Source organism: Cryptotermes secundus, unplaced genomic scaffold, assembly GCF_002891405.2.
Source record: "Cryptotermes secundus unplaced genomic scaffold, Csec_1.0 scaffold518, whole genome shotgun sequence".
Lineage (NCBI taxonomy): Eukaryota > Metazoa > Arthropoda > Insecta > Blattodea > Kalotermitidae > Cryptotermes > Cryptotermes secundus.
The window spans coordinates 549,852-572,873 of record NW_019731580.1 but is presented as its reverse complement, the minus strand read 5'-3'; the positions used below and the strand labels follow the sequence as shown (position 1 = coordinate 572,873).

The 23,022-nt window shown below is 40.0% G+C and overlaps 2 protein-coding genes across 2 annotated transcripts in view; one reads left to right on the top strand and one right to left on the bottom strand.

Annotated features, from left to right (window-relative positions):
• Positions 1–333: 333 nt before the first annotated feature.
• Positions 334–5,902, bottom strand: LOC111867185 (ankyrin repeat domain-containing protein 49). Its single transcript, XM_023856788.2, has 4 exons — positions 5,567–5,902; positions 5,116–5,276; positions 3,629–3,773; positions 334–780 (listed from the first exon to the last, which is right to left on the bottom strand). Exons 1-4 carry the CDS (start codon positions 5,709–5,711, stop codon positions 590–592), a joined length of 642 nt encoding a protein of 213 aa, XP_023712556.1. The 5' UTR covers positions 5,712–5,902; the 3' UTR covers positions 334–589.
• A 147-nt stretch (positions 5,903–6,049) lies between these two features.
• LOC111867188 (nucleoporin NUP188 homolog) overlaps positions 6,050–23,022 on the top strand; it is a gene marked incomplete in the record, with an annotated part of 57,530 nt that continues 40,557 nt past the window's right edge. Inside the window, 6 exon segments of the mRNA XM_023856790.2 lie at positions 6,050–6,193; positions 9,020–9,227; positions 10,729–10,947; positions 17,425–17,682; positions 20,124–20,242; positions 21,716–21,950. Of these exon segments, the coding sequence (XP_023712558.2) occupies positions 6,171–6,193; positions 9,020–9,227; positions 10,729–10,947; positions 17,425–17,682; positions 20,124–20,242; positions 21,716–21,950 (1,062 nt within the window).

The window sequence follows — 23,022 nt, the reverse complement described above, 5'->3', positions numbered from 1 at the left end:
TAGGATACTGGTGGGAAAGCCAGAACAAAAGAGACAAATAATAAGAACAAGACGTAGGTGGGTGGACAATATTAAAATGGATCTTAGAGAGAGAGAATGAGATGGTATGGATTGGATTGATATGGCTCAGGATTGGGACTGGTGGAGGGCTCTTGTGAACACGGTGGTGAAACTTCAGATTCCATAAAATGCCAGGAAACGCCTTGAGTAGCTGCACAATTGGCAGCTTCTCAAGATGGGCTCAGCTTCATGAGTAAGTACATAGGTAAGTAAGTAAGTAAGTGTGTTCAATGCTAGGCTACACAAGTCAAGATGAAACATATCACCACAACATCTCTGAATACACTGTATTTAGCAATATCAGCTGCCACAGTCAATATGTATATTTCCTTAACACAAGGCATTCATAAATCACTTTAACTACAATAACTTTATAATATCAGATCTTCCAAATACAGTATTTACAATTGCATGATGTTACATGTACATGATCTGACAGAAATGTACATAAAACAACCGCTAACATCCAGTACTAGAGTGAAAAATTCATTTCTCAAATACAAATTACAAACACCATACAGTGAAAGCATCAGAGGTTGTTGATGCAAGCCTCAGCTATCTCAAAGAGGTAGCCATATTTCCCACAGCGACGTGCCAGGTCGGCAGCACTTTCACCAGTTCTGTTTCTCAAGTCTGTCTGAATATCAGGGTGAAGCAACAGCAGTTGTAGTGTGTCTTTAGCATAGCTGTTTGATGCTGCTAGGTGCAAGGGTGTCTGCCCTAAGAAAAATAATCAGTGTAAAGAAAATAATAAATTGAAAAACCGTATAAACCTAACATGTATATGCAAATCAGATTGATTAAGAAAGAGGAGACCATTATTTAACAAAAGAAGAAAGCACATCATATTTTATGATGCTGCATCAACAACTCAGGCTGTTTAGCATTCAGTGTTAAGGTACAGTGTACAGACTGTAAATAAAGTAGCTGGAAGAATGAATGAGGAAACTGTCATGCCCTGTTTAAAGGTACTAATCCAAATAATCACAGGGAAGACCTGAGGAAAACCATGAATGACTTCAACCAAGACAACTGTGATACAGCCAATGTATTGCCACATGATAGAGTGACTATAGATGGGGTTTGGATTGATAATTGAATTTAGTGACCACTTACAGATCGTAAGTACAAGTACCTATATCGCTATCACTAATTCACACATTCTGCAGTTCACTACAGCGTGTACTAAGTCTTCTCAGTCTGCAGTGTCCTCACCAGTCGTTGCCTGGTAATGGCTTTCAATGGCCGATGTTCCCCTTCTTCTGGGTTCCAGAACTATCCCCATGCTTCAGCTACCAGCTGCTATCAGTAATGGCTCACAAGGACTGAACTGCAGTTCTCTAGCTGCTGTTTCAGGCTTCCATTCCTTATGCCATCTCTCCCTGACCGCCAGTCCTTTACTCATATGACCGCATCCCCTATGCTGTGCAGGAACGGCACAATGGCTCATCCATTTGTGGTCAGGACCCCACCATCGCCCTTGGTCCATTTTTTCGGCTGTCAGCGGTGACCTATTGCTAGATGCCAGTCCCCATATCGGTCCTCCAGTGCTCCAATAGGCTGCACTGCGGTGTCTTCATTAGGGACTTCATAATGGTCTGCTACCGCCTCTACTCCTTCCTGATTCAACTCTGACTCTTTGGCCTTCAATTCTTATAAGTCAGGCTTAATTTCAGTTTCCCTTGGTTCCTGACCAGTCTCTATCCAGGGCTTTGTGTTTTCTAGGCTGAGGTACCTCAGGGTTTTCAAGTCTATGAGGCTGGCTTCTGTCTTGGCTTGGGAGGAATCCAACTTGGAGGCGAGAGAATATCTGGGTCATCATTTCCTCGTGGACAGCTTTTACTTCGGCCATCATCTCCTCGTGGCCAGCTCTCATCTCAGCCATCAGGCATTACATCATCTGTTCTGTCATTTGTTCCATTTCTGTAGGCTGACAATATAATTATCTACTGCTGTCTTCAGTTCAACAATTCAATCCAATCCAACTACTGACATTAGTTGTCACGTGATGGAATTACTATAAACGGGGTTTGGATTGGTAATCAGATTTACTGGACACTTTAACACACAACCTGTGACTATACTCTACAAATCACTATCACACAAAGACTAGTTCTCAGTCACGGTCTTCACTGCACTACTTGGTAGTGGCTTTCAACAGCGATGTTCCCCCTTCTCTGGGTTCTTAAAACTGTCCCTGGCCTCAGCTATTGCAGCTATCAGCTGACTGCCTCTAGACTGCTTAGCCTGCCAACTCATATTCGTTATTTAGCCCCAACATAGACCATGTACAAAACGCCATCTTCCGTTATTGCATTCATACTGCTGGGGTGACCATGTGATCGCTACGAGACACTGCCTAGCAAATGTCTGCTTGTTCAATAGCACAATCACATCATTTTGTATGCTTCTCTGGCTGTTTTGCCTAACCTCAAACAAAATTTTATGTTGGCTCTCTGTTCAACCACCATTTCCCGACAAGTGTCAGAACAGTACTGTCACATTCAAGGGCATAACACATGATGCACTTTTTTGAAATTATAGACAGCCACAACTGACACTTCAAGAATCTTAACGCCACAATTCGGTCAACAGATGGCAGTGCTGTGCAAAATTGAAAAAAATGAGTCCTAACAGATCCTGGACACACCGTGTATAATTTCTGCAGTAAAATACTCTAAGAATTGATCGTTGTCCAAGTGTTGAACAGGCAAGCAGGACACAAGATGATACCTATTTGGATCAAAAGGTATCATGTCACCTTCCTTCACAGGATACTAACACCATGGAACAGAGTCCTCCTTGAGAAGTTAACACTTAGTCAGTGAGTCAAGAAATTAGCTTCAGTTTATGGAACCCAAACATTCATTACCATGTTTACCACAGCCAGTGTCACCTGTCTCTATTCTAAGCCAGATGGTTCTAGTTAACATCCTCCCATCCTACATCTCTTAAGATCCATTTTAACATTATTAACCCATCTATGCCTGGGCCTTCCATGTGGTCTCACAAACACTTTTATAAATTTCTCTTCCCTCATATGCATGCTACATTCCCTACCCATTTCATCCTCCTTGATTTGGTCATCCTAATGATATCTGTTTGGTGAGAAGTACAAATTATGAAGCTTCTCATTACATCTTCCCTCTTTCATTCATTCACCCATCAATGGCTCTACAGCCCTTTGTTGGGCCCTGAGTTTTGTAATCTTTTTCATATAGACAGTAGGACTCCTTTGACAGGGGATCAGCCCATCGCAAGGCTGCTACTTACACATGGTACAACACAAACACAAAATAAACACACACACAGACATCCATGCCTTGAGTGGGAGTCAAACCCATGATCCCAGCATTTAAACGAGCAAAGACAGTTCATGCCTTAGACCATGTGGCCACTGTGATCAGCACATCTTCCTTCTTAGGTCTGAATATTTTCATCAGTACCCTGTTCTCAGACACTGTCACTGAGATGCTTGCATCATTCTATGTTATGCACAGTTCAAGATGCACGTGAAAAGGTAGCATTTAAATATAGCTTGAGATTCTTCAAAACCTGAATTACTTGCCTCCTCTACTTGCAGCATTAGGATCTGCCCCATGTTCCAGAAGCTTTGCAACACAGTGAGCATTGTTCCATTTGCTGGCAGAGTGCAGGGGCTGCCATCCATCCTCCGTCTCTGCTGATATATTCGCTCCATGTCTGAGTAATAACTGCATGACACAGGTTTCCTCACAACATATAGCTCTTTCTCCGGCCTCAGCATGAAATCATGCCTGGCGTTGGCATGATTTCATACCATGCATGCAGGATTGGTTTTTTTAATACTACTGACATATCTAGGATAATATTTAAACTTCAAGAACAATGAAACAAAAAGTTAAGGAATTAGTTTTGTGTGACATTTTAATTTATTTTACCAAGGCGTAGGGTGGACAATATTAAAATGGATCTTAGAGAGACAGGATTGGATGGATCTGGCTCAGGACAGGGACCAATGGAGGGCTCTTGTGAACATGGTGATGAACCTTCAGGTTCCATAAAATGCTGAGAAATTCTTGAGTAGCTGTAGATCTGGCTTCTCTTCAAGAAGGGCTCAGCTCCATAAGTAAATAAGGATTTGAGTTTATTGTCCACTGTTTCATTTACACTGATTGAAAAATGTATTATATTTTGAAATGGTCTGCCAACAATTGGTGAGATTTGAATGTCATTGTTCCAAGGAAGGGTCAGAATAAACACTAATGTAAATTTCACTCACTGAAGGGGTCATAGTCACAATAATTTCACTATGACAATATGAGAAAATATTCTAATCTGTATCTTGAGTACTTTACACAGTAAGCTTATTAGAAAATGCAATATTCTTGTAACATACATTATCAGATTTGTAAAACTTGTTACTAGCCTATGCAGCAATATCCTACCTATGTTCCAGCATGCCTTGTTATATCAAACAAGACACAATGCAGTATAATTCATACAGGCAGTGTATGATTTTTGCTTCAGTAGGTTATATAACGGCACTTTCAGTATCAAGACCATACAACATAGGGTGATAGGATACCTGGTGAATGATGAATTGCAAAGGATTTGGAAGTAAACAGCTGTGGCCTAATTAAGGTACTATCCCAGCATTTGCCTGGAGGAGGAACTGAGAAAAACCACAAAAAACCTCAATCAGGATAGCTGGTGTCCTGGCCAAGATTCAAACCAGGAACCTACTGAATACAAGTTCAGAGTGTTGCCTCTAGACCTACCTGCTCGGTTATCAGTAACTAATTTCTACAGTTAGAGAAACTAACTACTGAACATGACATTTCACATTCCTACAACATATATTTCAATATTATCCTTCCATCTTTTCTGGTCTTTCAAGAGGTATATTTCAAACAGGTTCCTCAATAAAATCCCTTCAGAAGTCCTTTTACCCTCCAGGCTACAAGTTTAGTTCATGGTACTCTCCAAGATATCATTTCCCAAACATTAACAGGATCTCTTTGCTAATGACCGAATTTCTAAGTCATTCCAATAATAATCAAAGCATTTACTTACATCCACCACATGCTCATGATCATTGTAACAAGCTCTGTGAAGTGGAGTATAACCATCCTTATCCTTTGCATGAATTACTGCTGGATCAGCAAGGATCAATCTCTCTACCACAGATAACTTTCCATTCTCTGATGCCCATAAAATTTTTTTATCTGGAGTCTCTGTAAATAAAATAATGATAATAAGAACTAACCTGAGCATCTTCTATGTATGCTAAGTTTGACACTGCAATAGAATCAAACAAAATCGATCTTCGGTTAATTTAACAGAAATATACGAAAAACGAACTGCCAGAATGTTGGTAAATAAATGAAAATGTACTGGTCAATCTGTTACAAGAATGTGCTTCATGGGTAGGTTAGTAAGCTGACAACACACTAACATTCCAGCACATCCTAAGCCACTCAAAGTTCGCAATACAGATGACCCTAACATAACACAAGAAGCATACCGAAGGGATTCCTTTCTTCCTCAACTCCTTGAACGTCATCATCCCAACCACTAACTTGGCACGCTGGAAACCTCATCTTCGTAGGAGCCTGGACTTCTAGTTTATCTCCAAATTTATCATACTCTTCCTTCTCTTCCGCTGACATGACGAACTCCAGCTGCCTCAAATATTTGACATCTATGATTCAATCAGAAAACGTCTCAGTGCAACAACACCTCTACTAACAAGTCTATTTTGTTTGATTGTTGTCAAATTTCTCTTTGTAATGAAGTATTTATATTTCCTTTCGCAGTCGAGACCCTCGAGGCGACAAATCGAATGAAATCGAATATGTCACAGTATTTAGTTATCACACCGTTCTGGTTCCCTCATACACCTTATCATCCGCGGTAGGTCGTCAACAGTCACGGATATGTCCAGCAGTCTTTTGGCGGTAGTATACAGCGTATACAGTGATCTGTTAACATTTGTCATATATGCTTGCACTGGATTATGGTCTGTGGGCATAGTAGTCCGTGATCTCCGGAATGGAAACTGTGGTCGGGTTTTGAAGTGAGGCGTTTAAATGTGAAGTGAAAGTAGTTGGATATTTCAATTTTAAATAATGAAACTTAAAGGAGACATAATGTATGTATTCTCTGTATTAATCACTTCTTGGCCAGCGAAGATAGTTGATGTATCGTATGAAATACACGAAATGTATGATTTTGGCTTTTAAATATATCTATAAATGGAGTTTGATTTACACTTTCTGGGAAGAGGTTACGGTTGACTATTTACATTTGAAATGTACGACTGGCGCTAAAATGACGCGGTTATGATTACGAAGTACGAGAAATGAGAAATTATTATACTCATTATAACCGAACAGCAGCATCTGCTGCACCAAAGTAACATGGGATGTGTGCATTATTTGATTTGAGACGTTATTCTACTGTGCTCATCATAATATTGGCACACACTTCAATGTTCCGTCAATATTTACATTGGAGACAGCAGCGGGAATTGAACCTGGAATAATTTAATCATTAAGCCAGTTCAATAACCACTAGACGGTCTCTCAGTACGACATCCTATCAACTGAAGACTGAACGAGAACCAGCACTTAAAACTCAGCCTCTAACAGGAATGAATTAAATAATTTTCCTGGGGAGTAAAGTGCGGCCGGCGCGTAAGGCTGACAACTTACCGCCGTCTTCGAGCCGATTGTCTAGATAATGTGGGAACCTCAAGGTCTCACAACCGTATGGGCCTTCACGGCCTGTTACAGGGATAGCTTTACTTTTTTTTTTACTTGTCCCCATTCTTATGCTATGAGCCAGGTATCTGTCACCTCATGGATTTCATTTATAAATAACAATTGAAAAAAGAAGAAAATATACCTAGAAATTAAAATTACGTTTAAAAAATGTTTCTCTACCGTAAATAATATATAACAACCCATTAAATATCCTTAAACAAATTTTCAGCTTATTCATCTCGGAAATAATCTTGGAAATGCCTGTTACAATTAACACTTCGCGGACCGGTGATTTAAATATTTAAATCACCCTGGGACCGGCGTTTTTAAACCTACTACCTAACTTGTGCACTGTTCATTTTAAAAATTAATAAAAATCTCCTAATTAATTTTTTGAACTAAAATTTTTGGAGAACACTTCCCCAATCCTCCTAGAAGTGCTTGAGAGTGTGATATTTCTGGAAACGTTCCCCTTTGTGAAGTGGCATTACACAGAACTTGCACATGTAGACAGTCATACTCCTTTTGTTGTGTACTATGCAAACACTGCATCACCTAGAAAGCTGCTTCCCCTTGGCATGTTCACTCTTCACAATTTTCATGAGGGTATGTTTCCGCATATCACCTGAGAGTCTCCCAGGGGGGTCAAAATGAGGCCTGCGTGGGGTGGGAGTAGGTGGCCCTGGTCGTATTAAGACTGTGTCTGCTGCCACCGTGTGGTCTGTAGCCCAGGCTTTTGCCACATTCAGCAGAAATGCCTTGTATTTCAATTTTGAATGAGGGTTTAGATTTTCGAAAACCAAAAATTAATTGAAGATGGCACAATTTATAAGCCACAAGGCAACTTTCTTTGTCCACCTTATTATTTTCCTAGGAAGAGAATAATAGGCCAAGTATTGATCAGCTCTATCAACTCCCTTCATGAACATATTATACTCAGAAATACAGATAGGCTTCTTTACTTGTCCATGTCTCCTTTGAACATCAACCATGCTCGAATTGTAAATTGTGGAAGTCATATTCACAACACAAGCATCCCTATCTCCAAAAAACAGTTCAGCTACTTCAGACACTTGCATAGGGTTTGATGGCATTTGTCTCACCCCTGGATCACCAGTAAACTTTCCCAAAGTGGGTGTTTTGTCCACTTTACCCCATGTGGCTGTCCCCGTAATGCTAGCACTCGCACTTTCATCGGAGCTCTCACTGTCAGTTTCACTTTCTCTTCTGGTCGCAATATTTTGGGGGCTCCTGTCACTGCCACTGACACTGCCCTCGCTATCAGAAGACGCAGTTGGCAAGTCAGATAACTCATCGGAGATCAAATCACAGATTTCTTCTTCTCCGAGACCTCGCGCAGCCTTCAGCTGCTTTCGTCTCTGAGCCATGTTGACACTGAGAATATCTTGCCTCACACGTAGAAGCTTCGACTTGAACAAAGGGACTTTTCTTTAGAGTGAGAGGGGAATAGAGAGTGGTCACGTTGCTGACTCGGAAAACAAACATTCCGAAGGTCAACTACGCAGTACTTTTACAGACACGTGGCCACCAAAGCGAGGAATAGTGTGTTGCAACATAACATGTCCTAAAAGCCTAAATCTAGGCGACCGGTCTGCCACTTTTAAAACCCAAACGCCTAGGCCTAGGCGTCCGGTCCGCCAAGTGTTAAGTCTGTTGGGGATAGTTCCTATAGTTAGTGAATGATTACATGATGCATAGGTTTACTAACCAAGACTCAGCAAGTTGTTATTGTTTTACTTGTCAAACCTTTTTTACATCAAGGTGAATTTTATATTCATCAAAGTTACTGAGTATTATCATTTATTTCCTTACTAACTGTTCTGCATGTTTGATTTTAATTGTTTTTTAATTCGCTTAGTGTGGGGTGGAGTCCAATTGGGTCCACTCAGCACAACGGCCACTGATTGGCCTATTGTAGCCTGCCCCGGGTGATTATGATGATGGAGAATTTGATGAAATGAAGATTGGCAGGGTAAACCAAAGTACTCAGAGAAAACCTGCCTCAGCGCCACTTTGTTCACCACAAATCCCACTTGACCAGTCCCCGGGATCAAACCCGGGCCGCCGCAGTGGAAAGCCAGCGACTAACCGCTTGAGCTATGGCGCGGCCTTTGCATGTTTGATGATATTGAAAGAAAGTGTTGTTCCAAATGTAGATGCAATAATGTGCTTTTATTTTCCTTTTATTTCAGTTATAATAAAGCATTGTGGGTTATAATATCTGGCACAAACACAAATGCATCTGCAGATGTTGTTTCTCATGAGCTGAAACGAGCTCAAAATCAACTTCAGAATGGGTTGAATCATTTCAAAGACCCCAGTAAAGAATCTGAGGCTGAATTCAAGAGCCAGGTGTCTGATTCAGTTTTCAAATTTACTATGAGGCTAAAAAGATTCTTGGTAAGTTGTATGGCATGATTTCGGTTATATGTCACAGAGCTCTTGTCAGTGTTGATGTCATAGAGATCTCTGAAACTTTGGTTTTTAACTCAACATCAACATGGCTGATTGCCTGAGAACATTTTAGCACATATATTCACCATGAAAGCTCCAAATCTGACATAATAAGACCATCAGCAAACATCTGTGTGGGTCTGTGTAAATGTGATATATATATATAAAATAGCAGTTTGGTTGAAATACAGATATGTATGGTGTCTTTATTCCGTACAATGTATTTCCTTCTATAGTGCAACTTGTTATTGTCCCCTTTCCTTCTCAGAACGTGTTTTGGCCTTACACAACCATCATCAGGTGTCTCTAATTTGCTAAAACTGTTGCACTGTATGGCATGCCTAGCTTCTCATATCACGTTTGAATTTGATATCTCTTAACTTAAAATAAATGGGCTTTAATTAAAATCAATAAAAAATACTTAAAATTTAGTTAAAATTTCAATATTTTGCTTGGGATCGTTCTCCATTCATTCAAACGTCATTGTTTCAGGTCTCCTTATTTGGATTTAGTTGCACAGTGGCATGGGCGTTTGTGTGTTATTGTGTAGATTCCGAAGTATGTTGGTGTAGTTATCATTTGGTGATTTCCATATATGGCTGAAACATGTGAGAGGGAAAGGGGACAATGATAAGTTGAATTGTATTTGGAAATATATTGTATGAAATAAATGATTTATTAATGCAGCAGAATTCTTGAATACATTAATACGGTGTCATGATGAAACATAAATTGGAGTTAATGACAAGACGCTGTATGTAATCCCTGAAGAATTATATAGAGGCATTGGCTGTGAGGAATGTACAATGTGCGTAAAACATTCTTCATTAAAAATTAAAATATGGAAGACCATGATCATTTTCTGTGAAGATCAGTCTCAAGTACATCAGTATATCAGGTGAGAATCAAAGCATATTGGCTCAAGCAGTGATGCTTCTGATATTTGTTTGATGGATGCTCAGTTTGAATCTCAGCCAACGCTCACCATCCTGACTGAGGTTTCTGTAGTCTTCCTCAGTCCTTTCAGGCAAGTGCCAAGATTGTACTAAAATTAGGCTATGGCTCCTAACTTCCCAGTTCTTTTCAGTTTATTATTCACTGCCACCCAAACATTTGACCCTGTGCGTAGTTACTGACAGCAATGCTAAATAAACTGCAGATAAATAAATATACAGACAATTAAGGTTGATATTGCTGCAAAACACATATCATGTTCTTCCTTATGGCAGAAGTGTTCTGTCTGCAAGAATGAAGGGGTTACATACTTCCTGCTGAAATTAACTTACAAAAGCACAGTGTATGCATTTAAATTAATTGCTTTGAGAGCATCTGGATGTCGTTGATGTTTAGGCAATAAAACAGAAATTATCCTTTCATTTGTTATCTGTGCATTTTTGCAACAGAAACCATATCATCTTGTATTTATATTTTTCTATCTGCCTTCCAGGGACTTGATATAAATCAGGCATGGGACTTCATGTGTAACTACCTACTGTATGAGTTCCGTGGTGCTGAAGAAGGACTGCAGGAATTTATTGGAAGTGAAACAAGAACAACAGTGTTGTTGTCAGATATATGGTTGTTCTACTGGAGTGAACGCTTGTTCCTTCTCAAGTGTATAAATGTTCTCTTAACGTTTCACAGTGACAAAGGCCATCCTTATCAGGTAGGTTTCCATGTACTATAAGTTCTGTACAGTCTCAGCATAGAAGTGTTGTTACTGCTGAACACATAAGGATTAAACAATACACAACTGTAATTTTACCTTTTTTGTGTGGGTATGGGCATGGACTGCCTCTGTGGTCTAATGGTCAGAGTTCCTGGCTACAGATCAAGAGGTCTGGGGTTCGATTCCTGGCGCTACCAGATTTTCTGAGAAGTAGTGGGTCTGGAATTGGGTCCACTCAGCCTCGTGAGGATAATTGAGGAGCTACTTGAATGGAAAAGTAGTGGCTCCGGTCTAGAAAACTTATATTAACGGCCGTGGGGATCCGTTGCGCTGACCACGTGACACCCTCTGTCTGCTAAAGTTGGAACAATGCTGACATGCGGCGGTCGCTCGGTCGGTATAGTTTGCTTGCGGACTACAGGCCACGGAGTATATGGGTATGTTACTTGTTTTCTCTCTCTGATGGTAGAACATTTGAAAGAAGAGTGCTGAGGAAAATATTTTGACATAAAGAGATGAAGAAATAGAAGGATAAAATAAAATTGCATGATGAAGAGCTTTATACCTTGCACCATTTACAAAATATTATTAGGATAAAAGATGTAAGATTTGAGGTTTCCACAGTGGTGACTATGAAGAATGCCGTCTTCTTGGATGTGGCATCACGTAGATCTTACACAGCATGTCCAGGTTCTGTTAGGACTGTGTTCATTAAAAATATAAGACATGAATTATTTTCAAAATTTCACTCTTTTTATTCAAAATAGTCTCTTTTTGAATCAATACATAGCTGGAATTGATTGAAAAGTTTTCAAAACCAGTCACTTTACTCCTTTTGTGGAATTGCATTTAAAACTGCGGTACATTCCCTTTGGATGTCCTGGATGGTGTTGTGACGGTCTACTTTCATCGACAAACTTAACTTTAGGGAACAACCAGAAATGTACTGGAGCCAAATCTGGCGAATATGGAGGATGATCAAGGACTGTGATCCCTTTTGTGGCAAAAAAATCGCGCACGATCGTCAATTTATGGGGTGGGGCATTGTCGTGGAGGAGCGACCAGGAACCTTGCTCTCGATATTCAGGTCGAATTCGAAGAATTCTCACCCACAAACAATTGAGGACTCCGAGATAATAACCAGAATTTGCTGTTTGACCTTCTGGCAGAAATTCCTTGTGAATGATTCCTTTGGAATCAAAGAAAGCGGTTAGCAGTGTCTTTACTCGACTCTTTTGCATGCGCACTTTCTTTGGTTTTAGCTTCTTTGGGCTCAGCCACACTGCACTCTGCCACTTTGTGAGAGGCTCATATTGAAAACACCATGTTCGTCGCCAGTAACAGTCAATTTTGTAAATTTTGTATCACTTTGGGCAGACCGTAACATGACTTTACAGTGTTCCACTCTGTAATGTTTTTCATTGCTTGACAGTGCATGCGGTACAAACCACTCACAGACCTTCCGTTTGCCCAAATCCTCGGTCAAAATTTGATGCACAGTGCTTTTTGGTATTCTCGAAAGCTCCTTAATGAGTCTTGCAGAAATACATCTGTATGATGCAAGCATTTTGGTCACTTTTTTCACATTTTATTCAGTGCAACTTTCTCTCAGCTTTGATGCACATGGAGCATCTTCAGTGCCCTCCCTGCTATCACAGAATACAGCATACCATCGAAAAATGTTCAAGCAACTCAAACAATCACTACCGTACATACTTTTCATCATTTTGTATGCTTCTCTGGCTGTTTTGCCTAACTTCAAACAAAATTTGATGTTGGCTCTCTTTTCAACCACCATTTTCTGACGAGCGTCAAAACAGTACTGTTACATTCAAGGTCAGAACACATGATGCAGTGATGCTTGAGCTTTAAGATTATAGACAGCCACAGCTGAAACATCAAGAATCTTAATGCCACAACTCGCCAACAGATGGAATTGCAGGGCAAAATTTAAAAAAAAATGAGTCCTAATGGATCCTGGACACACCATGTATGTGAACCGACATTTCAGAGGAACGTATCACCTCCATTTTCAAGATAGAAAAGACCGCAAGTGAGGAACCAGCATGAGCAGGTGGCTGCAGACGTCGGTTCACACAAACACGATCTATGTCGTGCCACAGTCCAGAAGACAGCATTCTTAATAAAATGTAGTTGAATGAGATTAAAAGGACATATTCCAGCTGTTCCAGACAGAAATTGTAGAGAAAAATAAAACACATTTTACAGCCATATGCGTTTTCTGTAAGTGTTAAGGCTTTCAAGGCAAAGGAAAGAAGTAGGTGTTATGCATACATTTCTGAATATCTGTATTCCTTAATCACCATGGTCTGCTGCTTACACCAGGAAATTTGGCAATGAGCATATATATATAATTTATTATTGTAACGTGTTTTGCTACTGAAGACTCCATTCAGATTGTTAATTGGTTTATTTAACAACCTACAGATTGTAACTACAAATACTTATAACACATTTGCGGGTTTATACAATTTATAAACCCCACACACTAATCTGTTCACTCTATCTTCACTAGTCTTCACTTATTCACAGTACAATACGAAGCTATACCAGGGTCACTGTATTTCACACTCCCAGTACCTTCTCAGTTATCACAACAAATCTTCTAACCATGCGTTTGGGTCTTCTTCCCGTGACTACTGCTATATTTCAACTGTCTTCAGCGGCTGCTACATTTTAACTGTCTTTGGTGGCTGCTACATTTTAAGTAACTCTTTAGGCAATGTGGTTCTCTTATAAACCCTCAGCCAGACAACGGGAAAACGCCTCGCTTCCTTGTTGCCTAGTTGCCGTGTTTACAGGTGTTGCTGGGCAATGCTGTCGGGAGTTGTTTACTGCTGCTGCATAGCAACCGCGGCATCCCCCGCTACATCACTGTATTGACTGGCCTGTTACCATAGTAGTGACAGAGCCCGATGTTGTTACGTCACAGCTGGCGGTGGAGGGGATGTCCTCCATAGCGCAGTATGTCACACTGCTCCCTTCTTAAGGCTGTTCGTCCCGAATAACCTAATGGTACATCCCCATTCCTTTTTCTTCCTGTTGCTGTGCTTGCTGTGTCTCCTGTTGTTTCTTCTATTCCTGTTGCAGCAACTATTATCTGGTCATTACATCCGCTCCCCTCTTAAGACCAGCTCATCTCGAGCGGTTTCCTGCTAACTTGTCAGGAGATCCAATTGTATCACATTCATCCATCACTCATTCACTCTGGGGAGGCCGGTGTTTCTGTGTTACCGGTGCCTCCACCATGTGCTATTCCATTTTTTTCCGTTTCGGAGGGGGTCGACCCCTCCACAAGTTCCAATCCTTGTGTCGTTGTAGGCTGACAGAAAATCTGGCTAGTTGCTTGGCAATCTCCAGTTTTGCAGCTTTCACGAAATTCGTGTCAAAATTTCCCTTGCTTTTCACTTGTACCCTCTTCAGGTCTGGTTTCTTCACATATCACTGCTGTCCGCCGCCTAGGTCCTTCGCTTCATTTCTGTGTTGTAGTTGCTGTATCAGGCCTCAGTCCCTTATGCCAATGTTGCATTCCGGCCTTTCCACAGTCTCTTCCCAAACATCCATTTCTTGGTGTTTTTCCATGCGACCTTATTCTTGTTTTGTCCCATATGCTTGTGTCCTGCACAGCGTGTAATCTTTCTTGTGGCTGCGGTTACTTCTTTCCCCGGTCCACAATTTCTTTGGGTCCAAGTTTTCCTGAAGATTTTGGGTCAGTTCCTTTGGCTCTCCACGTCGTCTTGCAGCTTGCTTCTTGCCCCTATGCCTCCTCTTCCATCCTTTGACCGGTTTCACTACGGCATCTTCGTTGGGGACTTCTCGTTGTTGGGCCACCTCAGGTTTCCTGTCCACTGAGGTCGGCTCGGCTCTTTTTCTTCTAGACGTGCCTCCATCTCTTGGCAGGCCATCCTCTCTTTTCTGGTATCCAATGTTTCTTCCTCAGGTTCTACGACCAGTATCACAATGGGGACCTCTTCTTGTTGTGCTGCTGCAGGTTTCGTGTTCACTGAGGCCGGCTTTTCTTCTTCTAGACACACCTTCATCACTTCTCGGCAGGCCATCATCTCTTCCTCTATTTCGGGATTAAATGCGGACACCATTTCCATGCGGCTGGCGCCCATTTTTTCTCGCATGGCGGCCGCCCTTGCTTGGGTTGCTCTCGTCTCCGTGGCAGTCTTTTCTCGCCAGGCAGCCATCTCTTCTTGCCAGCCTTTTCTATCAGTGTCTGCCTGTTCTTGCCAGGCTTTTCTATTGATGTCTAATTTTGCCATGAAATTTTCTTTGTATTTCCTCCTATTGGCCTCCTCCTTTTCTTGGTTGGCTCTTATCTCCTTCAGAAGTTCCAACATCTGTGAGTTCATTTTGTAGCAATATTACTGGTCGATGCACTTGTAAATTCGATTATTCGTCGAGGCGTGTTCAAGTTCGTAAACCAATTCTGACACCAAGTTGTCACGTGTTGGCAGTATAACGCAACATTATTATTATTTGTGCACTGCCACAGATACCCATATCATCTTTAAAGTCTTTGACCTGTTTCATAATTATGCCATTTGTTATTGTTTTTGCTCTTTTCATATACTTCTTTCTCATAGTGTACAATATTGTATTTGTAAAATAATCTTGTTTTTTTTTAATAAATGTCACATTTCAGTGAATTTCCATATATACAAATTTATACTCCAAATTTGTATTTATGGTGCAGTGTAATGGTTAGTACACCAGGTTCGCATTGTTCTGTTGTTGGATCTTGACTGAGCTATATTGTGGTTTTCCAAGTTTCTCAGAACATGTACTTTTCATTTCATTTCATTTATTCACCTTCCATAAATCCTGTTGAGAGTACGTTCTCATGAGGATGTGGAGATCGTCCTAGTTACAGTCACAACTAAGGATTACAGTTGTCATCCAGTAGCATACACATTTGTATAAAATACTGATAAACATATGCAATGTAATAAATAAGTTAATTTTAGTATTAAAAGTAATGGCAAACCTTATACAATTTGTACAGTTTTATACAAGTCTATTAATTAAAAATTCAATAGTTAAAACATAATGCCATTAATGAGTTTTGTATAACATACATTAATTATATAATAAATTGAAATAAAGACTAGTATACAGTAATATAAAGACTGTATATATCTAAAATAAGCATCTAAAAACCAGAACGCAGACTGACAATCTTGTCTTCTTTTAAATTATAAAGCAAGACAACTACTCGCATCTTAAAAAGATTTATGACTAAAATATTCCTGTAAAGAATAAAAAGAATGTAAATATAAAAATTGTTTTAATTGTACCTCAAAACTCTTAATGTCACTCAATATATCCATAATATGTTGTGGTAGGTTATTATAGACCTTTGTTCCTAAACAGTAAACTCCCTTTTCATATTTACTCAAATTTACAAGAGTTCTCAATAAGGTATCTAATTTGTTTTTCTTTTCACTATCAAGAAGGTAATTTATATTAATATTCCCGCAAATAATATATTCCTGTGTTGAGGTATATAGGTTTCTAAGTATTGTGTCTAGTTTTGTTATGAATGTATCAGTGTTTCCAGTTGGAGCTCTATATATTGTAATTATACAAAGTCTGTTGGATCTCAGGTTTAACTTAACAGCACATACCTCAAAATCTTTTTCTTTACAATATTTTTTTAGGTATGTATTTACAAATTTCAAGCTTGTGTGTAGATAGATGCATACTTCTCTTTTTTCATACAAGGTTCTACAATAATTTGCTCCTAGTTTATAAGAATCTATGTTTAACTGTTGTAATTCCAAAAAATTTGTGTAATGTTCTGTAAAACATAAATATGTGTGGGGAGGCTGGGTACAGATGACTTAATAGCTCATTTGCTTTCCTCTTTAACCCTCTAATGTTCTGATGGAAAATATTAAAAAACTTGATATCATTTTCTTTTTTGGTTACTCCGTTTAAGGAAATATTTCTTTTTGGAGCACTTTTATTTACCATAAAAATCTTTCATTTGCGTACTGGTTCATTTTTTTGCTCTATGGTTGTTTTTACTGAGTCATTCATAGCTGGACACTTGTTAGCTTGTAGATTTGCATTATAATTTTCAGATTCCTTCCAGAGCAAGCAAATGGAGGTCAAATTTTTATTAGATTGAAAAATTGTCACGCAGGTTGCTGCTGCTGTTTAAGTATTTCTTCTTTTCTTCTCCTGTTCAGATGCATACCTTGTCTTGCAAAGAAGTGTCTGTTTAAATCACACTTCATTACTGTGACATGTTCATGACATTTCATGATTTTAAACAGTTTCTAATTAAAGGTATTTATCTCATTATTTACTGGTATTATATCTTGTATTATGAGTGGAGTGCTTCCTTTTTCATCTTCCTCCAATCATTCATGAATATGTTTAGGTGACAAATTGTTGAGTAAATGAATAAATCCAAAACAACTGCTGAATATTTATTTGCAGAATCTTTTTGCAAGTATACTGTGCCCAGAAGAGCAACCTTTATTTTGTGACTCGCTGATATCACAGCTGGGTAAACTGGTGAGTCTTGATTATCCAACTCCGGAGTCACATGGCACTCTGATGTCAGATCAATTCCAGAATCTGTGGGTGATGGCTGTGTTACGTGAAGAACTTGAGTTAGTACAGAACTTGCTGCTTTATGTTGATAGCTGTGAACTACAGCTTGAAAGCTTTGTAAAGCTCTTCAAGATCATTTTGGTAAGATGATTACTAGATGTCAGTGTGTTCATTCTTATGCAGCTGCGTAAATGTTATTTGTTTATATGCTTTGAAGTTATTACAGACCATTAGCACATAATTGTGAGGTCCATTTAATTTGTTATGATGCTCAACTGCCATGATTTATTCCAAATACAAATCTCTTAATAACAAATTCATCCCTTCAATGCTGCAGTAGTAAGTGCTGCAATAGCTCTTCGCAACACTGAATTATTTTCAGTGATTGTTTCCCATTTGCTACATGGGAAATTATTTATATACAAGGTGGTTCAAATATGACCGGGACTGATTTAAAAAAAAAATAATTGCCAAACACCTACTTGCACGTGTCAGTCTTCGACGTACTCCCCTCTGGAGTCAACACATTTTTTCCAACGTTCTAGAAGCATCCTGATGCCCCCCCCCAAAAAAAAGACTTGTGGTTGATGGCGTATCCACTCCCGAACAATCTGGATGATGGCATCGTCCACAAACCACATGCCTTGCAAGTCTGATTTTAGCCTTCCGAACAGGTATAAATCACTTGGGGCAAAATTGGGACTGTACGGCGGATGTGTCAGAATGTTCCATTTCAATTTCTGAAGGGTTTCCATTGTTGTTTTGGCCGTATGGGGGCGTGCATTGTTTTGAAGGCAGACTACCTGCTTTCCACCTCTCTTCCGCTTGGATCAGATCTTTTCTTTCACGTCTGTTGCCAGGAGGTCTGAGTAATAAGCTGCATTGACTGTTCTCACATCTGTCAGAAAGTCTACATGGATAACCCCCTGCCAGGCCCAGAAGAACGTTGCCATCACTTTTCCTGCTGAACGGCTCCTCCATGCTCTCTTGGGTTTGGGAGAACTGGTATGCTACCACTCACATGATGACTGCTGGGACTCGGGAATGAAGTAGTGCACCCACGTTTTATCGGTGGTCACCATAGACTTCAAAAATGCATCACCTTCATCTTCAAACTGCTGTAGGAGACAACTGGCAGCTTGCATATGCACCATTTTGTTCACGTTCGTCAAAGTGCGTGGTACCCACCGTGCATTCACCTTGCGATAGTGCAGGTGGTATTTCACGATGTCTTCTACACTACCAACACTGATGGACAGCATTGCTCCAAGTTTCTTGATAGTGATGCGCCTATTCTCACAAATAAGTGTGTCTGCACGATCAGTGTTCGGCTCGGTGATGGATGTTCGCGGCCAATGATCATGCAGTTCATTCTCCACACACTCTTTGCCCTCTCTGAAGCACTTACACCACTCAAACACACGGGTCCGTGAGAGACACTCTTCCCCATACTGTTGTTGGAGTCTGTGGTGAATTTCAGCGGACGGGACGTTTTCACCAACGAGGAATTCGATCACAATGCGTTGTTCCACGCTCCATGGTACCTTCTGTACGCTCATCCCTCTAGCACCTCCCAGACAGCACTGAACAGGTTCTAACCCTAACAGGAGGGAGAGTGGAGGTTGTGGCTACAGTCTCTCAAGGTCGCACAGCTGCTGCGCAGTGCGGCTTGTTTAAAAAAAAATCAGTCCCGGTCATATTTGAACCACCTAGTATTTAGGTTCGTAACATTGCCCCAAAAATGTATGAGAATAGATTTCTTTCAGGGTTCTTAAAAATATGTTTGTGTATAAAAGATATTTCTAGTGTTTCATGAAGGAAAATGTTTGATGTTTTACCAGTTCAGTCTAAAGTGTCTAGTGCTCTGTCCATTTTTTAATCTTAAAATGTATGTTATAGATCTTTAATATCCTGCAGGCTCAGGTCCTCATTGGTCATAGTTCTGTGAACCATGACATTAATTAGAAATTCTGCATCTTTACTTGGTCATGGATCACTGTACTACAGAGTGTATTGACCATTATTCTTTATTTGCTAGCACTTGTATTGACATTATACATGAAATGTTAGTGTAAATCAATTTACACTTCATGTGTAATGTGTCTGCCATGTTATATAGCTGTGTGTGACTGCCCATAGTGGTGAGGCTGAAAAGCTATGCTATAAAATTTATATCATGATTAATGTCGCGTTTTGCATATGTGAAATCTTTGGAAACTGTCACTGGAGGGGTTGACAAATGGTGTTTCTAGTTTATATTTCATGTGCATGGAAGAACTTGTCTTGTACAGTGACAAATATCAAGAAATCTAAATTGTGCTATCTTCTTGGATTTTTTGCCACATATTCTGGTAGAAGTCTTATCAGTGTTTTGGAGGAGCATACTGCTTCCAACTTCAGAATCAAAGAGTAAGCTGATTGAATAGAAAGAGTGTTTCCTGCTGACTTGCTCACTGTTTATTTGTTTGGTTTACTCTTCGATCCTGACAGTGCAGGCTTTGTGTTCCTCTGAAATGTTAGTGAAATCTTAGCAGCTGATAGTAGTCATCTTAGTCACAGTCTCATCAGGAAATCTGTTTCAGCAACATAACTTTGGTCAAGATCATCTGTTTGGGGTGCTGCTCAATGATAGTCATGCAGACATCATTAAGAAAATTCGCAATATGGAGGTCTTACTTGTGTTGCGTGCATTGGCAGTTCTGTAAGTTGTCTCAAGTGGTCATTATGTGTGTTAACTCTTTGGCACAGATCTGTCCTTGAAAATATACCCAGTTCATCAAGAATTTCACTGTCTTTTTAATGTAGCAGTAATCCTCTAGACTTCTATTCAGCCAGAATATATTCCTTTTAATATCTTGTGCAGTACAAGTAAAGCTGTTCTGTACTTATATTCCTCACATATTCTTAACCTTGGCACTAGATGAAGGTGAGTGGTCAGTTCTGTATCCTGCCTGCTTAACCCACAGAGACAGAGTCTCCAGTATCCATTGAATAGGAGGCTGGGTGAGTCCAACAGATGTTCTGGATGTAATGGTGAAGAGACAGATTTCCCGTCTTTGTTCAAAATGGAACCCCAGTCATTGTATTGACTGAGCTATCCTGACCCCTAGGTTCCATGCAATGTAGGTCTCCCATTCTCCTCTACTTTATGTGATCACTTGCTCCTACAGTTCATCTCGGTAGTCTCATTTCCCTGGGAGCTGGGATAGCTCAGTATAGTGATGGACTCACAGGCTGGATGCCTGGGATTCAATTCCCAGCAGGGGCAAGCAGTTTTTCTCTATTCCACAGTGTCCAGACTGGCTCTGGAGCCCTCTCAGTATACTAGCCAGTGGTACCGGGGGCTCTTTCCCTGGGCATAAAGCACCTGGAGCACAAAGCTGACAACTCATCTCCATCTAATGCCAAAGTCAAGGATGGTGGAGCTATACCTTCTCTCCCTCATTCGTCTTTATGACATAGTGCTCAATTAAGCACAGGGACAGCTTTACCTTTTCATCTTTGCTCTCATTTTCCAAGCCCCCAGTCTTCTGAGTGCTGTGGTGTAAAGTGGCAGGAGCATGAACCTGACTACTCATTGCCATAATGCCCTCCATACACCATCATGGCATGGTGGAATATCAATACCATTTATCTTGATTTTATTATTCACTATGTGTGTGTGTGTGTGTGTGTGTGTGTGTTTTTCAGTTTGTTTAGTTCAATAATGGGGCACGCAGTAGCATAGTTGGTTGAGGCACTGTGCTACAAGCCGGAAGGTTGTGGGTTTAAGTCCTGATGAGGTCATTGGATTTTTTCAATTGACCTAATCCTTTCAGCTGCACTATGGCCCTGAGGCCGACTCAACCTCTAGCAGAAATGAGTACCAGGAATATTCTTGGGGGTAAAGGGTGGCCGGTGCATAGGGTTGACAGCCTTGCCACCATCTATGAGCCAAATGTCTAGAAAATGTGGGAACCTCAACATCTCACAACCATATGGACCTCCACGGCCTGTTACAGGGATACCTTTGTTTTTTACTTTTTTTAGTTTATTAATGATTGTTGGTGGAATGCAGTGAGTCATTTGAGTGTAACATGTGGCATTGAAGTTGACACTACATTCAATGGAACAGAATATATAGAATTGACTGTGTACATGTGAAATCTCTGTACTTTTCTCTATTGGTTCTTAGAGGAACAAGTGGCAAAATGTGGGATGAAAGTCAGTATGTGAAACTGGAGGAGGTTATACTGCTCCTGGGGGCCCAACCAGAGCATGGCCCAATCAACATGGCTTGGATGCTTGTCAATTTCTCTGGTCCAAATGGTGAAGAGGTTTTCGATAACTTTCGGCGGTTTGGAGAGCTTGCTCTCAAAGCAGAATGCTTTGTATTCCTAGAACAGATTCTAAGACACAAAATGTTTAAGGTCAGTCTCATATGGTATGATATATTGACTGTCTGATTGATTCTTACATTAACTCTTTTAAGATCAAACTAGAAGTCTTTTCTGACCTCATACATGTAATATTTATAATCAATTTTTAATAAAGTAAGGCACCAGTCATCAGCTCCACAGACAAGTTCTTTAATTTTTGATCTCAGTCTTCCTTCATACTTCCATACATACATATTCCATTTTCTTTGGGTGCATGGTTCAAATCTTAGTTAGGGCGCTGGCTATCCTACTTGAGCTTTTATGGGATTTTTCTCAGTCCCTCTGTGCACATTTCATGACTGCTTCCTTCCACATTCTTTCCATTTCATTATTCAGTGTTATCCATTCATTCAGCATTATATAGTCTGGAGTTAGTTACAGCATTATTATGTAAACTACAAATAAATAAAACATTTATTCATAACCATTATATTTTTATATGCAAACTAACTGTACACGGCATGACATACACCATTCTAGCAGATCTTAAACGTTAAAATAAATATCAGTGCATTTTATTTATTTATTTATCTATTTATTCATGTGTGTCATTTCACTTGATGCATTCATTTAAGTGACACAGCAATTGGGTTACCTTGTTACAGCATCTCGTTCAAAAATGCTTAAAATTTATATTAAATCTTTTACGTACTGTATTAAGTTAGTGAATGGTTACAGATGTGTTTAATGTTGAGTTAAAAAATGCTTACATTTTATTTTTACACTTTTATACACACTGCATTAAGTTCATAGAATTAAGTTAATAAAATGTTATACGAGGGGGGACCCAAAAAAACCGGAAACGACCTGTTGCGCGCGCATGCTTTGTAGTTACGAGTTGTGCTGCTAGGTGGTGTTAGCTGGGGGTCTCCCATGACTGTTAGTGAGCTGGCGTCAGTCTGAGTTAAGTGTTTGTCTGTGGTGCTCTGTTGTGTGCGTTTCTGTTTCAACCCTTTGGCGATTAGTGAGATGGCCGACCAGAAGGAACAAAGAGTGTGCGTGAAATTTTGCTTTCTGTTAGGGAAAACTGCACTTCACTCTTCAAGTCGCGGCAAACATTCAC